At 36.6% G+C, this 19,816-nt stretch overlaps 2 protein-coding genes across 4 annotated transcripts; both read left to right on the forward strand.

Annotated features, from left to right (window-relative positions):
* Positions 1–2,398: 2,398 nt before the first annotated feature.
* LOC125474539 (glycine-rich cell wall structural protein-like) lies at positions 2,399–3,470 on the forward strand. The gene is made up of 2 exons (XM_048578464.1): positions 2,399–2,604; positions 2,974–3,470. Exons 1-2 carry the CDS (start codon positions 2,478–2,480, stop codon positions 3,468–3,470), a joined length of 624 nt encoding a protein of 207 aa, XP_048434421.1. The 5' UTR covers positions 2,399–2,477.
* Positions 3,471–15,967: 12,497 nt separating this feature from the next.
* On the forward strand, positions 15,968–19,105 carry LOC125474433 (glycine-rich cell wall structural protein 1.8-like). 3 transcript variants are annotated; one of them, XM_048578206.1, is made up of 4 exons: positions 15,979–16,630; positions 17,129–17,245; positions 17,368–18,339; positions 18,613–19,105. In XM_048578206.1, exons 1-4 carry the CDS (start codon positions 16,519–16,521, stop codon positions 18,660–18,662), a joined length of 1,251 nt encoding a protein of 416 aa, XP_048434163.1. In that variant the 5' UTR covers positions 15,979–16,518; the 3' UTR covers positions 18,663–19,105. The 3 variants fall into 3 exon arrangements, with proteins under 3 accessions (XP_048434161.1, XP_048434163.1, XP_048434162.1); XM_048578205.1 differs by having other exon boundaries at positions 15,984–16,630; positions 17,368–18,066; positions 18,340–19,105; XM_048578204.1 differs by having other exon boundaries at positions 15,968–16,630; positions 17,368–19,105.
* The last annotated feature ends 711 nt before the right edge of the window (positions 19,106–19,816 follow it).

The following is a 19,816-nucleotide window of genomic DNA, read 5'->3' on the forward strand; positions in this document are numbered from 1 at the left end:
CCTCATTCATGCTGTGTGTAGTAGAGTTTTTGGTGTCAAGTTGGGCATGTGTGACATCTATGCTCCAACTTGAGAGGGAGTGTTGCGTGAGTTGGTTTAGAATAGGAATGTAAATATTGTTTAGTTATTACACTCCTTTATTAGGAAGGATATTTCTTATGTCCTTTTTAGCTTACCTTGGAGAACAAGGATTGTATGTATTATATTCTCAATTATGCAATACATGAAAATTAAGCCGTAAAATTCTATTTTGTATATATCAAGCACATCAAATAAACTAATATACATCAATATGTACAGAAAATCCAGCCCCATAAAATTTCTAAAGCAAAATCAGAGTTTCTTCTACTTAGCGTTTAGGGCTATATTCAATGTTATTGATTTTAACTTCTTCTATTATGTACTCTCATGCTCTCTAATATTGCAAGGGAAAAAAGTTATGTCTTTAGATTGTTGGAGCAATAATAAAAAAATATAAAAATAACACAAGCATTCCAATAATAATAATCATAAAGAAATTCACAACATCAATTATATATAAGATAATATAAACAACTAGAAAGAAAGTTAGAAATACTAACAAGCTTAGAGATTGAGGCTTGCATAAATGCAATGTCTTAAAGACAAAATTTCACCCCTACTCTTGTGCTTGTAGTTCAGTAGGCGTCCGTCTCCTAAGATTCAACAATCTATAATTCGAAGTCAAAGTACTTCAATCTTCAGACTCTAGCGAACTTTATATATTCCGTACTCTCAAGACACGACTCGAAGAACAAACGAAGAATGAGAGAAATAGAGTGGGGAAACCCTATTTCTTAAGAGTAATTAATTATGTTATTTTCTACTTCTCTCATGGCTTAGTGTTACTAGGTTTATATAGAACCCGAGTGCCTTTTTCTAAACAGCATGACTAACTCTATACATATGTTTTGCGGTTCGCACCACTTCTATAACCATGACAGCCAATTAGCTATGACATAACTGTAAGTAAATTAGGGAAAGGTTACAACTATTATGTTTTCAATACTACACGAAAAGTGTTGCATTCTCTGTATGAAACACTTCACAAACTAATTTTTTCATTCAAACTAATATTAAATATTAAATTATTATATTATAATATTAAATATCCAATAAGAGGTACATTAAAGCTTGGTCTTTGGCATTGTTCTTCGGAGTACGATTCTCTTTTTTTTTTTTTTTTTTCTTCCATGAAAGAAGATAGAAAGAAAAAAAAGGAGAGAATCCTAGTCTTGTTCTTACTGGGCCCAAATCTCTGACATATAACATGCAAGGGTCTCAGTCTCGTCTCTCACACAATACTCTCTTCAAGAAAAAAAAGTAGTATATATCGGATTGAATTTGACCAAGGAGTATATATATTAATCAATGAGATAAGATTGAAAGAATTGGTAGTCAACTTGACCTCCAACAACCATCTACACTGCACCGAGCTATTAATTAAGGTACAATTTGGCTGGGACGTTCTGATCTAGAATAAGACCAGAAGAACATGGATTGTTATTTCTAAAGGTCGCGATGAAAAAAATCAGACCATCAATTCTTGAGTTTTTATTCAATGTGTCCATCTTCTGTCTGTCATATATATATATATATATATATATATATATATATGCATATATACATATATATTGTCTATTATAATTTAAGCAAAACAACAATACTACGTGACCGTATTAATTTTGAGTCCACCTCAAAAACTTTTTGTTAGATCAACATTCGAGTTGAGGCTCATTACATAAATACCCTGGTTAATATTTTTAATTATTAAATTGACGTGTCTACATAAAGGGTAAATTACCTTGATAGTTAAGAATTTAATCCTCAACCTAGTGCGTTTAGTGTTTAACTCTTCTTTTGATATTCGTATATTACAAATAATAAAACGAAATTTGGTGTGTCTACATGGGTAAGTCTATGTACGTGTCCAATTCGCATGCATGCATGCAGAGCTCAAACTAGACACGTGTCTTTGCTTGAACGCCTGAACAACATGTATTTCTTTTTTTTAAAAGATAATGTTAGGGAGATCAAATTTTTTAAACTCAATTTGCAAACCAAATGATATGATTGTAGATGATTGGATTATTAATTAAATGTCAATTAACGTACTTGTTTCTTATTGATGACACATTATTTGATTTGTAATTTAGTTTAAAAAATTTGATTTCCTTAGTATTATCCTTTTTCATATATCGAGCGGAAAAGAATCGAAGATGCATTGTTTATCCTAGTTAAGTCAAACCTACGTACATGCGTACGTACTACTCTGTCCATACAGCTAACAAAAATCTGCGTCCTCGCTCGTAAATATGCACTACTTCCATAATGTATACTGTCGTGTAGTAGCACCTCCCAGCACTATAAATTGACAATGGTGATCGTCGAAGTCTTGGCATTCACATCCTTCTAGTCTTTCTTGTTGGATTTTTGAGTAGCATAAGAGTTGGAGAATCATGAAAATTTTCAAGACTTTGATTTTGCTAGGCCTCCTGTTTGGCTCTGTTGTTCTCATCTCCTCCGCTGTTGAAGCCGAGACAACCAAAGATGAGAAGAAAGCTTCAACAAAAGATGAGAAGAAAGGTTAATTTATGAACTTCTGTATGTTAGTTAATATTGGTTTACATATTCTGCATGAAAATTTTCAAGACTGGTTTTGAAAGGCCTGCCGTATGCTAGTTTATACTTTACACAATACACGAACCTATGTACCCATTACATTTGCACGATCGATCAAAACCACATATATGCACCCAATTATTATGGAACAAAGAAAATGTGTACAAGAATTTGATATGTTTTCAGTAAGTTCATAATAGTGTCGTAGTTCGAAATTACATATTCATAGCTAGGGTTTTTTGTATTCATACTGCTCCGATATATGTACTGGATACTTGCTAAGGTCTACCAAGGGCTAAGAGAGAGAGAGATATATGTTTGTATATGGTGCAGTGGATAAGCCAAAGGAAGTTAACCAAGGTGGAGGTGGCAGATATTGTGGCCGGTGTTGCTATCGCTATGGCCGCTACACTTGCGGCGGACAGTGTTGTTGGCCTGAAGAATCAGAAGCGGTAGAGAATGAGCCAAAAGAAGTTAACCAAGGTGGAGGTGGCAGATATTGTGGCCGGTGTTGCTATCGCTATGGCCGCTACACTTGCGGCGGACAGTGTTGTTGGCCTGCTGAGCAGTCCGAAGTAGTAGTTACCGATGAAGGAACAGAATCAGAAGCGTTAGAGGACAATTTTGAAACAAAGCAGCCTGATGGATATGGCGGCTGGGGAGGAGGGGGACGGGGTGGCGGCAGCGGGGGCAGGGGAGGAGGGGGAGGCGGTGGCGGCGGCGGCAGGGGCAGGGGAGGAGGGGGAAGCGGTGGTGGTGGCGGTGGTGGCGGGGGCAGGGGAGGTGGCGGCTGGGGAGGAGGGGGACGCGGTGGCGGCGGGGGAAACTGAAGCCATATGCCTAGGTATAGGCTCGAAGCTAGACCAACTTAATATATATGAGAGTCTACATGTGCACATGTACAGAGTTGTAGAAAAATATGAATAAGCTCCGTGCATGCATGTATATAGGAATGGGATCATGTAGTATATATGTACAAGCATGAGAGCATGGCATACGTGTCAAATATCACCACCGATAAAGTTGACCCTAGCCAGCTCCAAGGACTGATGATAGTCCATGGAGCTCTTTCATGTGTTAAATATGTGTAGTTTGTAGCCCTTGTACTCATACGGGGTAATGTTATATGAAGCTATATATGTACTGCTCTTTCTAATAGTACATATTGCCAATGAGACATCAAATGTTATCCACATCTATAATAACACCATTTTACGCCAAAGTAGAAGGGTTGATGGAAATCAAGTAAATAAAAATCTCCGGACTACTTCCAAAGTTTGGAATTAAGCAAGGTATTTTCGTCAAATGATAACAAACAGGGGAAAACGAAAACCAACAAAATACAGAAAAGGTCCAGGTATTCTCACACCGGTAATATTGCTAGGAGACTAATGTGTGGATTCAATTTTATAAACTAATGACATAAATTTGGTATTTGGATTATTAGTTAAGTATTAGTTAATGTGCTTATTTTTTATTGGTGACGTATTATTTAATTTGCAAATTTAGTCCATATATAAATTTAGTCTACCTAGCATTACTCATCTTCAACCTTTTATTTCTTACCAAGTATACAGGCCAATCACAGACCTGTTGGAGTTCATCTTTATTCATGTTTGTACTTAGGGGGTTGGGTCTCATAGTCATTGTGGAATAGTAAGACCTGACTAATCTGTAGGGATTAGATTAAATAGCACCGGGATCTTCTTATTAGTGTTGATGAATTATATAACTTGAGACTAAAGGAGTTCAAAGAGTCTAGAACTCTAAAGTTGGCGTGAGGATCAAGTAATAGGCTCTTCACGTGAGTTGTAGAGTTCTTCTATGGACGAAACTCTATGACTTGTGCCAATATAAATACAAGTGATCTCTGCACACCTAATAGAAGCACCAAAGTTCTCTACTCCCCATTGAGCCGTTGCATCTAGGGTTCGTAGTTTGTAAAATGTTTTCTTGAGGTTTAATTAACGGTGAAAGATGTACATGCATGGTGGCTGCAATTCTATTCAACGCTCATAAGATTCTTCAGGTAAGTGTTATATTGTGTTTTTAGTTGTTTGTGATCATTAAGATCAAACACGAGGAAATTTTTCAATGGAGGCATTTTTGTTGAGAATGAATCCCACATTGATGGGAAGAGACCTTGTATGAGCTTATAAGTGTCAATTGGTTTTATGGTGAACTCAACTTTCTTTATGGTATTAGACCAGGTTGTCTCACGTATGAAGTCAAATAGTCACATGTGCTCTACGTCACTCCGTTAGGTTGTCCACTCATTGGGCATTCGCCACACATAAGGGGGCATATTGCGAATGAATATAACCATAAAAATATGAATGCTTCTTTCTAAAAGAGTAAGGATGAAAAGAATCAGATCAGAAATATCAATCGTTGAGTTTTTATTCCATGCAAATGTAGAAATGTATAATCCTATAAATGTTATAATGAAGACAGACGATATTATTAATATATTCTCTTTTCAAAATATATTAGTAAAAATAAATTCACGTATGATTTGAATGAGATAGTAATCAGATTGGACAATACCAATAGGTGGAGTATATGTGGCTGTTGGGTTTCACCCTATCGAGTGAATTCCACATTGGAGAAATAAGGGACCTTGCATGTGCTTCTAAGTAAATTAGGCTACTCTTCATATTGGAAATTAGTATTATGGTGAAACCTCAACTTGCTTCGTAGTATTAGAGCAATTTGTCCCACGTGTGAACTTCCACGGCCACACATGCTTCAAGTAACTCTCGTTCGTGTTGTCTACATGTTATTCTTGAAAGTTTGTCACACGTGGGGAGATGTGTTAAGAGTGTCCCACATCGGGAAAAGGAATTACCTTATATGTGCTTAGAAGTAAATTGAGTGACTTGGTGCACCTGTGTTCACACGAGGAACAACCTGCTTTGATAACATAAAGAAAGTTGATCTTTCACCGTAAAATCAGTTATAGCAATATGGGTAGTAGCTCAACGTACTTATAAGCCCATGAAAATTCTCTTCTTTCATCAATATGGGATACAATCTTAACACATTTCCTCATGTGACTGAATTTTGAAACCTAACACGTAGACAACATAAGTTGGATGGCGCGGAGCATATGCGGTCGTTGAGCTACACACTTGGATAACTTATTCTGATACCATGAAGAAAGTTGAGGTTCCACCATAAAATCAATTGACATGGTGAGTAGTTCAAATACTTATAAGCACATGCAAGATCTTTTTTTTCTCGATGTGGGATTCATACTCTTAACTAGACCTGACACTTTACACGACTCATTAACAAGACACGTAAACGACACGAAAATAATGGGTTTCGAGTCAACACGATAACTAATTGGGTCATACGATAGGTTTACACGAGGGTGACACGCAGGTAACCTGTTTCAACATGATAAGAAAAATATTATTTTGATGATTTTAATTTTTTAAACTAATAAAAAAACTTATAAAATACAATATCCATAGTGTATATGTATATATTGTATATCAAATATGTATCATTGTATTATTATTCTATATAAATTTAAAAAATTTAAGTTTGATTTATTTATTTTTATAGTATACTATAGGCAAAGAATGATATTAAAAAATTACAAAACATATTAAAAATAAAAATATCAAGTAATTTAAAAATACCAAACACATTAAAAAACGTATAATGTGAAAAATGTGAAAAAATAGGCAAACGCTCATGATCGCATCTTCTACGCTTTATGGATGGGTACATCACCATTTAAATTATGAGAATCATACAAATCCTCATGAATAGTATATTTAAGGGAGTTTTAAATAAATAAAGTTCATAATCATTAATTTACAAGTGTGAAAAATGTGAAAGCAGATTTAAACGCTCGTGATTGCATCCTCAACCTTAAAACGCAACTTTCTTCGTTTGTATATCCTTGAACATTTGGTATTTTTTAGTAATGTACTAATGTTTTTCATTAGGCTCTTATTTTGGGGTATGTAATACTTAAAAAACAAATGTTTTTATTTTTTATTTTTTATTTTATGTTTCAAAGTAATATTTATGTGACAATGTAATATGCTAATTTAGTATTGTGTTTTCCATTTTTTTTTTTTTTGTCAATTTATATTTTTCATTTTCATTATTTCTGGATTTAAAATATATTTTCTTTAACAGGTGACGGGTCGGATCATATTATCCTATAATATTAACGGGTCGATTTCGAGTCGGGTCATATTACCCATTTACTTCAATGGGTGTTACACAACACGACCCGTTAAGATATCAAGTATGTCACGAAAACGACACGAACACAAAAAACACGACACGAATAACAGGTCTACTCTCAACATAGATGACCATGTCTAGAGTGCATATCGAAAAATTAGTCTAATCAACATTGAGATCGGGGCTCATCAGTAGCATCAATACCTACTACAAAGAGTAATGCTATGGAGATCAATTTTTAAAACCAAATTGCAAACTAAATAATGTGTCACCAATAAGAAACAAGCACATTAATTGACACTTAAAATAATCCAATCATGTACAACCACATCATTTAGTTTGCAAATATGGTTTAAAAAACTTGATCTCCCTAGCATTACTCTACTACAGATTTTAATTAATTTATTAATTATTTAATTGATGTATTTACACAAGTGATAGATTGTATTTATACTAACCCACTATGTATCGGATTCAAAATTTTCATCTACTATAGTATATATTAAGATAGAAATATCTTTTGAATGTAATATTTTTAAAATAATAAATAAAAATTGCACTGTATATGTGGAGAAATTTTTTCATCTAAAACTTGAACATGGTGGCCCTTTGGGCTGGCATACGTATACGTGGGAGAGAGTGGGGTCATTACATGGAGTAATGGTAGGCTTCAATGTGAGGAGGGATGGAGTATGCATGTGGGCTTTATTGTGTCTGGGGCTGCATTGACACGTAGTCTGAATGCTAGACCCCATAAGTTCTCGTCAAGTAAGTGTATGTTGTTGTAACTTGTAAGACTAAACAGACCTTTAAAAACAACGAAGAAGATGAAGGCATAGCTGACTTCAAGGGTAAAATTCTCCTCTCTTGCAGAAATATGCTCTACTCATAATAGGTCTAAGTTTAATAACAAGTCAATTTTTTCTATGAGCAGTGACCATTATTTATATAAGCAAACAATCCATATGGTTCTCTTATTAGAACTCACATCGAGCACCAAAATAGTCTCCTTATCAAATTATAAGTAGTAAAAAACCAGTTTACGTACTAATAAAGTCTAATTCCATGTAAATTATGACAAAATAACCCCCTTTCCTTAAACCTTTTATGCACCAATTTGAATCAACCGACTGAAAATCAATCACTTTTTATATTCTTAAATAGGTATCCAGATTCGCATGCATGATGAGCTCAAACAAAACATGTCTTGCTTGAACGCCTGAACCACTTGTGTTTATCCTAGTTAAGTCAAACGTACGTACCCATACGTACAATACTCTTTCCATACTGCTAACTAAAATCTGCTTCCTCGCTAGCTAGTAAATATGCACCACTTCCATAATGTCTACTGCTTGCCTGCTAAACCCCCTTACGTTGTCGTTTAATAGCACCTCCAGCACTATAAAAACAATGGTGATAAACCTTAGCATTCACTTCCTTCTAGTCTTATTTCTTGTAAGATTTTTGGGTAGCATAAGGTTAATTAGAGAATCATGAAAGATTTCAAGGCTTTGATTTTTTTAGGCCTTCTGTTTGGCTCTGTTGTTCTCGTCTCCTCCGATGTTTGACATTTAAAGATGAGAAGAAAGGTTAACTATTAATTAGTGCATGCAGTCTTCTTTACTTTATGTATGCTAGCTAGTTAATATTGGTTTATGCTAAATTGTCTTTTTTTTTTCCTTCAAACTCACTGTGCCTTAGTTTTAAACAATTGAGCATCATCAATATGTTTACACTTTTACACGTTTGATGTACTTATTGTAAGGATCCAATTGAAGAGCAGCTCAAGGATCAAATAAGATGACACTTGTCAATAGGTTAATGAGTGAGCTATTATGAGTTGTTACAAGTTAGTTCAGATAAAGAGGAGAGTTAGTTGTTTAGCTAAATATCAGCTAAGTAAGGAAAAGCTATATTGGCTATCAAGAAATCAAAATAGAGTTTCACTTTCTCTCTCTCTTCTCTCTCTCTCTCTCTCTCTCTTTCGAGTTCTCTTTCTATTTTTCTGCATTATGTGAACCTCTCAAAGAACAAACTCATCAATATTAACATGGTATCATCGCTGAGGAATGCAATGGCGCTTCCGCACCTCCATTAAAAGCATCGTTTTTCTTTCTCTAATCCTCTGTTTTGCAAACTGCTGTGATTTTACAAACTTGGGGTCTTCTCTTATCCCTGAGTTTTTCATGATTCTGTTCTTCTTCGATTGCCTTCTACGTGTTTGATCAAAAGTCTTAGTGAAAGTTTCTTCTCAAAGTTCAACAATGATGACTGCAGACCAATTGAGAATTGTTCAGTCTTTGATTACAAACCTTATTTCCACGGTTCCTACTTCGATTACAGTGAAGTTGGATGATTCTAACTATCTTACTTGGAGTTTCTAGATTAAGTTGCTTCTTGAAAACCATGGTATCATGGGGTTCGTGGATGGATCAAGAAAATGTCCTTCAAGATTTGATAGCAAGTGGTGCAAATTTGCATATTTCTCATATTGGCACGTCAACATTATCTGTTTCTAGTAAACACTTGCCTTGAAGAATGTTTTATATGTTCCAAAGATCTCACAACACTTGTTATCCATCTATCAATTGTGTAAAGACAATTGATGTCGATTCATATGTGATGATACTTTTTTCTGGGTTCAGGACAAATTGACAGGGACAATCATAATCAAGAGGCTGTGTAGAGAGGGCTATTATCTTATTCCTTTAAAAAAACCAAAGAATCTGTCACCTGTATTACCTCATAAGCACACATGTTGTCTAGCAAAACCTGTTAATACAAGCCTGTGGCACAGAACACTAGGACATACATCAAATGCCATTACTTCAACTATTCTACATCAAAATAACATCATTCCATCACTTGATACGTGTCAATCAATATGTACACCTTATCTGGAAGGAAAGTTTACTAAGCTGTAGTTTAATTTTCCTATAACTAAGTCTATACAACCTCTAGAGGTCTGACATAGTGATGTATGGGGACCTGCCTCTTGTTATCTCATTAAGGATTTAGGTATTATATAACCTTCATAGATGAATGTACTCGATATACATGGGTTTCCCATTTGTATAATAAATCAGAAGTTTTTGCAACAGTTGTGCATTTTAATGCCTATTTGAGTACTCAATTCTCTGCACAACCAAAAATTTTACAAAGTGATGGTGGGGGTGAATATGTAGGATCCAAGTTTCAACATTTTTTGTCACAAAAAATGCAAGTTACACCAAAGATCTTGTCCCCACACCCTAGAACAAAATGGGTTGGCAGAAAGGAAACATAGACATGTTGTAGAAATTGCAATCACATTGCCTCAAATTGCAAGTTTACTTATTAAATTCTGGTTCCATGCTTGTGCTACAACTACATATTTGATCAATAGCATGCCATGTGCGACTTTACAAATCAAATCCTCTTAACAGTCGTTATTTAAACAAGTTCCAAACATTAATCATTTGAAATTTTTGGTTGTGCATGTTTTCCACTACTTAAACCATACAACAGCTCTAAGCTACAACCAAAAACAAAAACCTGTGTTTTCCTTGGTTATGCAAGTCATTATAAAGGCTTTATTTGTCTAGATATTACAACATAAAGAATATATATATCTAGGCATGTTTTGGTTGACGAAACAACCTTTCCATATTCTAGGGATGCACAATTACCCAAATTCATAGAGTCATCATCTGCAAGTATACATGAGCATTCTCAAAGCCTTCCAACAACATCTATTTCATTAAATAATCACGTAGTATCACCTGCATCCCATAATCATTCATCATCTCAGACCACAAAGTTCTTGACCTTGCATTCATCTAGTGCCTCAGATTATTTGACAACATCTAAAGCTTCAGATTCCTTGAATACACTTGCATCCAGTGCCTCAGAGTCTATTCACTCACATTCACAGAGTTCCAATATAGTACAACAGTCTTACTCTCCTACACAATATCTTATCCATGTGGGTCCTGACTTTCAACATGAGCAGTTACATGTTGTATTGCCAATACCAATGAATGTTCATCCTATGCAAACAAGATCCAAAAATGGAATCTTCAGAAAAAAGGTTTTCTTAGCTTCTATAAGCTATTCTCAGCCATCTGTCACAGAACCAAAAACCTCAAAGCAGCTTCAAAAGTTTCAGAGTGGCAAGATGCCATGACAGAAGAAATTAATGCCTTACATACACAGAAGACTTGGTCTTTGGTTCCATTACTACCTAACAAGAACCTAGTTGGTTGTAAATGGGTATACAAGATTAGGAGAGATGAAAATGGATCTGTTGCAAGGTATAAAGCAAGATTGGTGGCAAAGGGGTATAGTCAGGAAGAATGAATTGATTATGGAGAGACATTTAGCCATATGGTAAAGCCTACAACTATCAGGTTAATTCTAGCATTGGCTGTACAGTTCAATTGGCATCTTAGACAAATGGATGTGAAAAATGCATTTTTGCATGGAGTTCTTCATAATGAGGTGTATATGGAACAATCTCCCTAATTCCAAAGTTCAACACATCATTCCAACTATGTTTGCAAGTTACACAAGCCTTTATATGGCCTTAAATAGGCTCTAAGAGCCTGGAATGACAGGTTCACAAGTTCTTTACCAGGTTTGGGGTTCAACACTTCACAAGCTGATCCTTCTCTGTTTGTTCAGCATTTATTCAAAGGCATTGTGATTTTCCTGCTCTATGTTGATGATGTGAAACTTATTTGTAGCAGTTCTAAATTAATTTAATATGTAATTACATATCTCACAGCTGAATTTGATATGAAAGATTTGGGGCAACTGCATTATTTCTTGGGGTTGAAGATTAGTTACATAAGGGTTATTTGTGTCACAAACAAAGTACATCAATGAATTGATTAACAAGGTTGATTTACAAGATTGTAAGCCTTGTGCTACTCTATGTCTCCCATATCACATATTGCTTAACAATGATGGAAAGCCATATCATAGTCCTGATCAATACAGAAGCATTGTTGGAGCTCTTCAGTATCTCACATTTACAAGACCAAATATAGCATTCTTAGTGAATCAATCATGTCAATTCATGCACAAACCTATGGAATCACATGTTTTTGTAGTCAAAAGGATCATCAAATATCTCAAGGGCACTTCAAATCTTGGTATTCAATTTAAACCAAGACCAATACATCTTCAATCCTACAATGATACAGATTGGGCAGGTGATCCAAATGACAGAAGATCCACTTCAGGCTTTGTTATCTATCTTGGTTCAAATCCAATTTATTGGGCATCAAATAAGTAGCACATAGTTTCAAGGTCTTCCACAAAAGTTGAGTACAAAGCTTTAGGAATCACAGTTGCAGAACTAGCTTGGATTAGATAGTTGTTTTGTGATTTACATGTTGATATTCATCTACCTCTAGTCATATATTGTGACAATATCTTAGCAATAGCTCTCTCAACAAATCCAGTGTTTCATGCCAAGTCAAAATATATTGAGATAGACTATCACTTTGTGAGAGAAAGGGTCACCCGGGGAGATCTTCATGTACACCATGTTTCTTCTGCTGAGCAATCTGTAGATATACTTACAAAAGGCTTGTTAACACCCTTGTTTCAACAACGTTGTGGCAATCTTATGCTCAATTCACTTGAGCATACGATTAAAGGGGGATAAGGATCCAAGTGAAGAGGTTAATCCAAGTGAAGAGCATGGTTAAATAAGATGACACTTGTCAATAGATTAATGAGTGATGGGTTGTTACAAGTTAGTTGAGATAAGGAGCAGAGTTAGTTGTTTAGCTAAATATTAGCTAAGTAAGGAAGAGCTATATAACAACCATTGTAATCATAACTTGGCTATCAAGAAATCAAAATAGAGTTTCACTTTCTTTCTCTTTTTTCTCTCTCTCTCTCTTTTGAATTCTCTCCCTCTCTATTTTTCTGCATTTTGTGAACCTCTCAAAGAACAAATTCATCAATATTAACACCTATTCACCCATTACATATGCACAATCGACCAAACCACATGTAGCTACCCAATTATTAAATTTGTCATAGTGTACAAGAATTTGGTTTTTGTTTTCACTAAGTTCGTGATAGTGTCGCAGTTCATAATTCAATAACATATAGCTAGGATTTTGTATTCGTACTGGCTCCAGTATACTCGATATACTCTCCCCAAGTTCAACTAAAGGGCTAACATATATATTAACTTCTATACATATGCAGTTGATGTGGCAAAATGAGGTAACATTATAGATGGTGTAAAAACCTTCGGATGGGGACACAGATACTGGCATGGATATGGACACGGATATGGACATGGACATGAACATGACCATGGATACGGACATTGGCCGTAGTCTCAAGTAGTAGTTACCGATGAAGGGAATAATCAAAAACAGTAGAGGACTATGTAAACACAAAAATTCTGTATCGAATGAAACGAGAACACGTGTATAAAGTAGATTTGTATTGATTTGAATTTGTAGGTTACAATCTTTGTTTACAACTTTTCCTCTGATTCAATCTTCAAATTTGATGTAGATGCGTAGGTTGTTGATCCAAGGGTCGTGATGACTTGATCTTGGATGAACGATTGAACGATTGCTTCAAGTTTTAAGCTTGAAACAACGCTTGGATGGTCTTCATCTCAAAGTTGCAGCAAAGGTGACGTTGATACGGGATTTCGTTAATTCAAGGGTCTTGGCGACTTGATCTTGAATCAAACGTCGTTACAAGTTTTGAGCTTGCAATAAAGTCTTGAAGGAATCGGCACAAATGCTTATTGATTCTTCAAGGGAATGCTTCAGCTTTGGTCGAAAGAAAGCTTCGGCTTTGGTTGTGAGTTCTTCGAAGAGAGCTTTGGCAACATATTAGTCTTCAAAGATTTGTGCAGAGGTTCTTCTGAATGTAGGATTTTCTACCCTAAATGTAGAAATTCTCGACCTTATGCTTGTCTAAGGACCTTTATTTATAGACTTCCAAAGACAAACCTTTGGGTGGATTTGACTTCCAAAGACAAACCTTTGGGTGGATTTGGCTTTGATTTGTGTCTTGATTCGTCCACGGGAAAATTTAAGCATATTTTGTGTCTTAATTTCAGCCATTTTCCCTTGCTTGGCTGAATTATAGGGCTTTCTTGCCTATTTTGTGAGCAATCTTCAATTCTTCTTTATTTTGTGAAGATGCCTTGGCTTTCTTTCCAGTTTTGAGAGATTTTGGGCCCGTTGCCGATTTTAAGGGGATTTTCTCCCTTTTGCCGAATTTTGGGAATTTTTTACACTTGCTTTGCTTGATTTGTGTCATATACATGTCATTAATGACTTGTCCATTTGTGATGAGTCACATGCCACGTGGAACTTTGTGATGCATCATTTGTATGCAACGAAATTTACATGTCTACAGACAATTCTGTAACAAAGCAGCATGAAGGATATGGAGGCTGGGGAGCAGGTGGTTGTGGTGGCAGAGGTTGGGGATGAGGGGGACGTGGTAGTGGAGGTGGCTGGGGAGGAGGGGGACATGGTGGTGGCGAAGGTTGGGGAGGTGGGGGACGTCGTGGTGGTGGTGGATATGGGAAGGATGATAGCTACGGTCGAGGCGGTGGCGGAGGAAACTGAAACCATATGCCTAGATATACTGCGTTGTAGGAAAATATGAATAAGCTTCATGCATATATATGAATGTATATGCAGGGCCGTCTCTGAGATTTCGGGAGTCTTGTGCGAAATTTATAAAAGGGCCCATTTTTAAGATAGTTTTTATTTTTTTAAAAGTAAGACAATATATTGGTACTAGAAAATAATAAATTAAATCAAAACAACCTTTAGAACTTACTGATTGTAAGTTTACAAATGTCATTAAATAAGTAAAAAGAGTTACAAACATAACTTTCACTAAATAATAAATAACAATTCAATCTTAAGCAACCAAATAAAGAAAAAAAAAAGCTTCAAAAACTCTAACTCTAAAGTTTCACTTGAATATATAGCATTATTTTATAATAAAATTGAAAAGAAAATCGTTTTTTAAGGTGTTGTTATTGGCACTTCTACTATCTCATTGTGCACTTCAAATTTTTATATTTAGAAAGAAGAAAATTTACTTATAAAAAGTACACTATAAGATTTTAAAGTACTAATAAAAGTATATTTTTAATATATAACAATATTACATATAAATATAAGATACCAAAAATTTTTGGGGGCCTTTCAAATTTGGAGGCCCTGTACGATTGCACCTTTCGCTCTCCCTCAACGCTGCCTCTGTGTATATGTATGCATGGGATCACGTACGTATGTAATGTTCTGCACTTTGTACTCATGATCCGCTATGTTAAATGAAGCATTACATATAATATAGCATTCTTTCTAATGTTTTGCTTTTCTATGTGCTATATGCTGATGGAATCATATAATTAAACGTCTTTCGAATATAAATTAATTCGTACAAAACAATTTCACCTTACATTCAATTTTCTTAATTAGTTCAAAATTGCCACCACCTTCAGGCTTCGAAAGGAAATATCAGTTCAGTGTTTAATGGGATTCATGCAGTGAAACTCGACTACATTACAAATAAATTTAAAAAATAACGATGAAATTACAATTGCTGCAGTTCTTTAACATTTTAAGGGAAAAAGAAGAATGAAAAAACGATAGTACACTAATAACAAAAGTAGACAACCAGTGCATGCACAAAATAAATGGATCACCCTTAATTTTTAGGCTTCATAAAATGATGTGGCCGCTTCAACTTTTGACAACCTGGTTTGGAAAAAAATATATGAACAAAGAAAAAAGAAAGTTTACGTTTTCTCATCTCTTCTTTTTGGTTGCAATGAAAAAGGTCAAGTTTCGGCAGTGAAGCAGACGCAAGATGAATGAACGGAATCTAGTAGTGCAATTCACATGTTTTATGAGAAGCCCGATATTCGGCTTCGGTGGGTGATCTGTTTGTGAAGCCCAATGAGTCAATGACTTCACGTTTTTATTTTCAAAGTATTGTACAAGTATTAAGTTTGAAAATTCATCGAAGTAAAAATGCTTGTTATGACTATAAATCTCACATCTGTTGAACAACTAGGAAATTATTAACTGCAAGGGCCAAACTTGGACGAGTAAACTATTGCAACCCTCCTACAATGTCTACGAAACGATGAGGGTATCTGATAATGGTTCTCTATATCCTAATACAATTATAATCCTATAAGTTCAGCTAAGTCTATTACTCAATAAATTCAGCTAAGTCTATTATAATTATAAGTTACTCAAGTTGTTGAATTGCTTGAATATTCCTAGTCTTTCTGCAATAACAGACTGAACACAAATTAAGTCTTGAAAACTCTGTGAACTCGGGAGGCCACATGCCAACACAAAACCCTCTCTGCTGAGCTCAATCTATACACGTGTCTCTTTTTACACTCTTTCGATCCAGATGAAGTGATAACTGAGACATGCACATGCACAAAGCCTATGTGCCAACCATTTCAGTAGCCAAGTACCTATCTGAGTGTTCAGATCTCTGTTCTCATCCCATCTACCCAATTTAATCAATGGCGGTTTCGTATTTTACTACCTCCACCTGCAATATAAATAAAGCCAAGCAAAAGCCTGGAAAAAACATTGGAGTTCTCAAAGATTTCCATCCATAGAGACATTTCCTTCTGAGTGTGGTTTTGTGAGTATTATGTTTGTGAAGAAAAAAATGAATAGTTTCCCGCGCCTGCAGCTGCTTGTGCTCGTTCTCATTTTTTCTTGTGTGGCTGCTCAAGTAGTGCCTCAGGATCATGAGACCAAAGGTTTTGTTCTTTCATTTATTCGGTTTAACATTCACAGCTGCTTGAAATGTCTCGCATCATAAAATGTCTCGCATTAGAAGCTTTACAAACTTTGCAGACTAATTAATACGTAATTTGAACTATTTTTCGTACAACTAATTATTTTTATGGTGGAACTTACACTAACAGTATTTTAGTATCCTCTTTTCAAGATTTTCAAACACCAAATCCAATTTATTACATTTCTTACTCCATGTTTATATTTGATGAATAAGTGAAAAGAAAAAACAAAAATAAAATAAAATAAAAGAAGATGGTTATAAAATTCTAGTGTAAAAATGGTTATGCAAGATGATTGGCAGAAGTTGATTATTGCATGATGTAAATAATTTTTTTCTTAAGAAAAATATTCTCATGGTTAATTCCTAAATTGCATGCATATTTGGGGTTTTAAATACTAGTTCACTGATCAGGTTTTAAATACTAGTTCACTGATCAGTACATATATGACTTGAGCAGGAAATGGGGAAGACAAGACGGTAGACGATTGCATTCCTTACGAGGGCTTCGGTCGACGTGGTAGGTGTGCTAGTTACGCTGCTAACCCTAAAATTGAAGAAGCCACACTAGAAACACGTAAGTAAACATCTGTCTTGTGAAATTTTATTTCCCATTATTATAGTATTTGGATTAATTTTATCTGTTTCAATGCTTAAAACAAGATGATCATATTATTGCAATGAATTTCATTTGTTCAGAGGACATTGACCATCACCGCCCTGGGCACGGTGGGCATGGAGGTGAAAATGGTGTTCAAACTATCAGTGGTGGAGGACAAGAAGGGGGTCAAGTTGGTGGTGGTACTGGATATGGAGGAGGCCAAGGGGGTGAAAAAGGCGGAGGTGGAGGTGGATACGGTGGCGGTGGACAAGGCGGTGGACAAGGAGGAGGTCAAGGAGGTAGCCACAGCGGTGGACAAGGTGGTGGTAAAGGACGCGGCCAACAAGGAGGTGGTCAAGGAGGCAGCCATGGAGGTGGACAAGGTGGTGGTAAAGGAGGAGGTGGTGGTGGTGGACAAGGCGGTGGAAAAGGCGGTGGCGGTGGAGGAGGGGGTAGTGGACATGGAGGCGGAAAAGGTGGCGGTGGACAAGGAGGAGGTGGCGGTGGCCAAGGTGGTGGAAAAGGAGGCGGTGGTGGCCAAGGTGGTGGTAGAGGAGGAGGTGGCCAAGGTGGTGGCGGACAAGGAGGAGGAGGTGGTGGATATGGTGGTGGGGGTAAGGGCGGTGGCAGTCAAGGACAAGGAGGAGGTAAAGGAGGAGGTGGCAGTGGTCATGGAGGTGGAAAAGGTGGAGGTGGAAGCGGTGGTGGTCAAGGACAAGGAGGTGATAAAGGAGGAGGTGGTAGCGGCCATGGAGGTGGAAAAGGTGGAGGCGGAGGTGGAAGTGGTGGCCAAGGAGGTGGTCAAGGCGGTGGATATGTTGGTGGCAGTGGAGGCGGTAAGGGACAAGGAGGTGGTAAAGGAGGAGCTGGCAGCAGCCATGGAGGTGGAAAAGGTGGAGGCGGAGGTGGTAAAGGCGGTGGTGGAAATGGTGGACAAGGAGGTGGTAAAGGTGGAGGTGGTGGTGGCTATGGTGGAGGTGGTAAAGGTGGTGGTAGTGGCGGGCATCAAGGTGGACAAGGAGGAGGTAAAGGGGGCGGTGGTGGCGGATATGGTGGTGGCAGTGGTGGAGGTGGTCAAGGCGGTGGATATGTTGGTGGCAGTGGAGGCGGTAAGGGACAAGGAGGTGGTAAAGGAGGAGCTGGCAGCAGCCATGGAGGTGGAAAAGGTGGAGGCGGAGGTGGTAAAGGCGGTGGTGGAAATGGTGGACAAGGAGGTGGTAAAGGTGGAGGTGGTGGTGGCTATGGTGGAGGTGGTAAAGGTGGTGGTAGTGGCGGGCATCAAGGTGGACAAGGAGGAGGTAAAGGGGGCGGTGGTGGCGGATATGGTGGTGGCAGTGGTGGAGGTGGTGGCTACGGTAGTGGCAGCAATGGTAGCCATGGCGGTGGTTATTAATTCTAGCCATAGAAAGGAAACTGAAGTGATCCACCAAATCAGGGTGTATGCATGTTGAGTGTTGAGGAAAACATGAGTATGCTGCGTTTGTGGGTTCTTGTGTGTATGTATGTTCCATAGTCGATATATATATATATATATAGAGAGAGAGAGAGGGAGAGGGGGGGGGAGAGAGAGAAAGAGAGGGGAATCCTTTCACAAAAGGGATCTCCATCTTTCTAAAAAAATAAGAACACCCTCTTGATTGTTGGATTTGATTTGATTTTAATGAAATTGTGTAGTTGAAATTGATGATTTAATCTCAATCACACAATTTCATTAAAACTAATCCAACGGTTAAGAGAATATCTTCATTTTTTTTTTAAAATAAAGATCTCTCTTGTTAAAGGGCCTGTGTGTGTATACATATAATATGAACATATGTATTAACATGTTTGCACCGACCTGAACATATGTATTTACATGTTTGCACCGACTTTCTTTTATATATATACATATATATATATATATATAATATGAACATATGTATTTTAACATGTTTGCACCGACCTTCTTATAACCTCAAATGATGTATGCTTAAATGGTGCCACGCTCGACTAGTGACACTCAAGTTATTTCCCAACATTCATAATATCAACGATAGAGTATAAACTGCATACAATTATGAAGGGCAAGGTTATAAATTCTGCAGTTCAATACCATGCGTTAGTAAAAATAGATTAATGAGTGAAATAACAGCAAAGTTTGTACTGGGAATTAAAGAGAATGATACAGAGGATATTAATGAGATTTGGATGATTCAGTCCCCATCTAAATAAAATGTTGCAAGTTGAGTATAATTGAATCGTTTATTCCACTATTAGCTTTGTTACAAGGATAAGATTCCTTTAAACTACTCTTATTGGCTTATACTTCTCTTTGATCCACCCTTTAAAGCTAATTAAATTGTTAATAAATTGTTATACATTATTTTCAAAGATGGGTTGGTGCACATATAATTTGGGAATCATGTCGGTGCTTCTTAGCCCAACCATGCATGCATATTCATAACATTTTACTGTTGACATGCACATGCATAAACAATAAGTCAATTTTGGTCCTCTTGCTTTAAGAGACAAACGGATCTCTTGTATGATATAAACCATCATCACGTC

The sequence above is a fragment of a genome, unplaced genomic scaffold (assembly GCF_019419815.1).
Source record: "Pyrus x bretschneideri cultivar Hongxiangsu unplaced genomic scaffold, Pyrus_bretschneideri_v1 Contig12, whole genome shotgun sequence".
Classification (NCBI taxonomy): domain Eukaryota; kingdom Viridiplantae; phylum Streptophyta; class Magnoliopsida; order Rosales; family Rosaceae; genus Pyrus; species Pyrus x bretschneideri.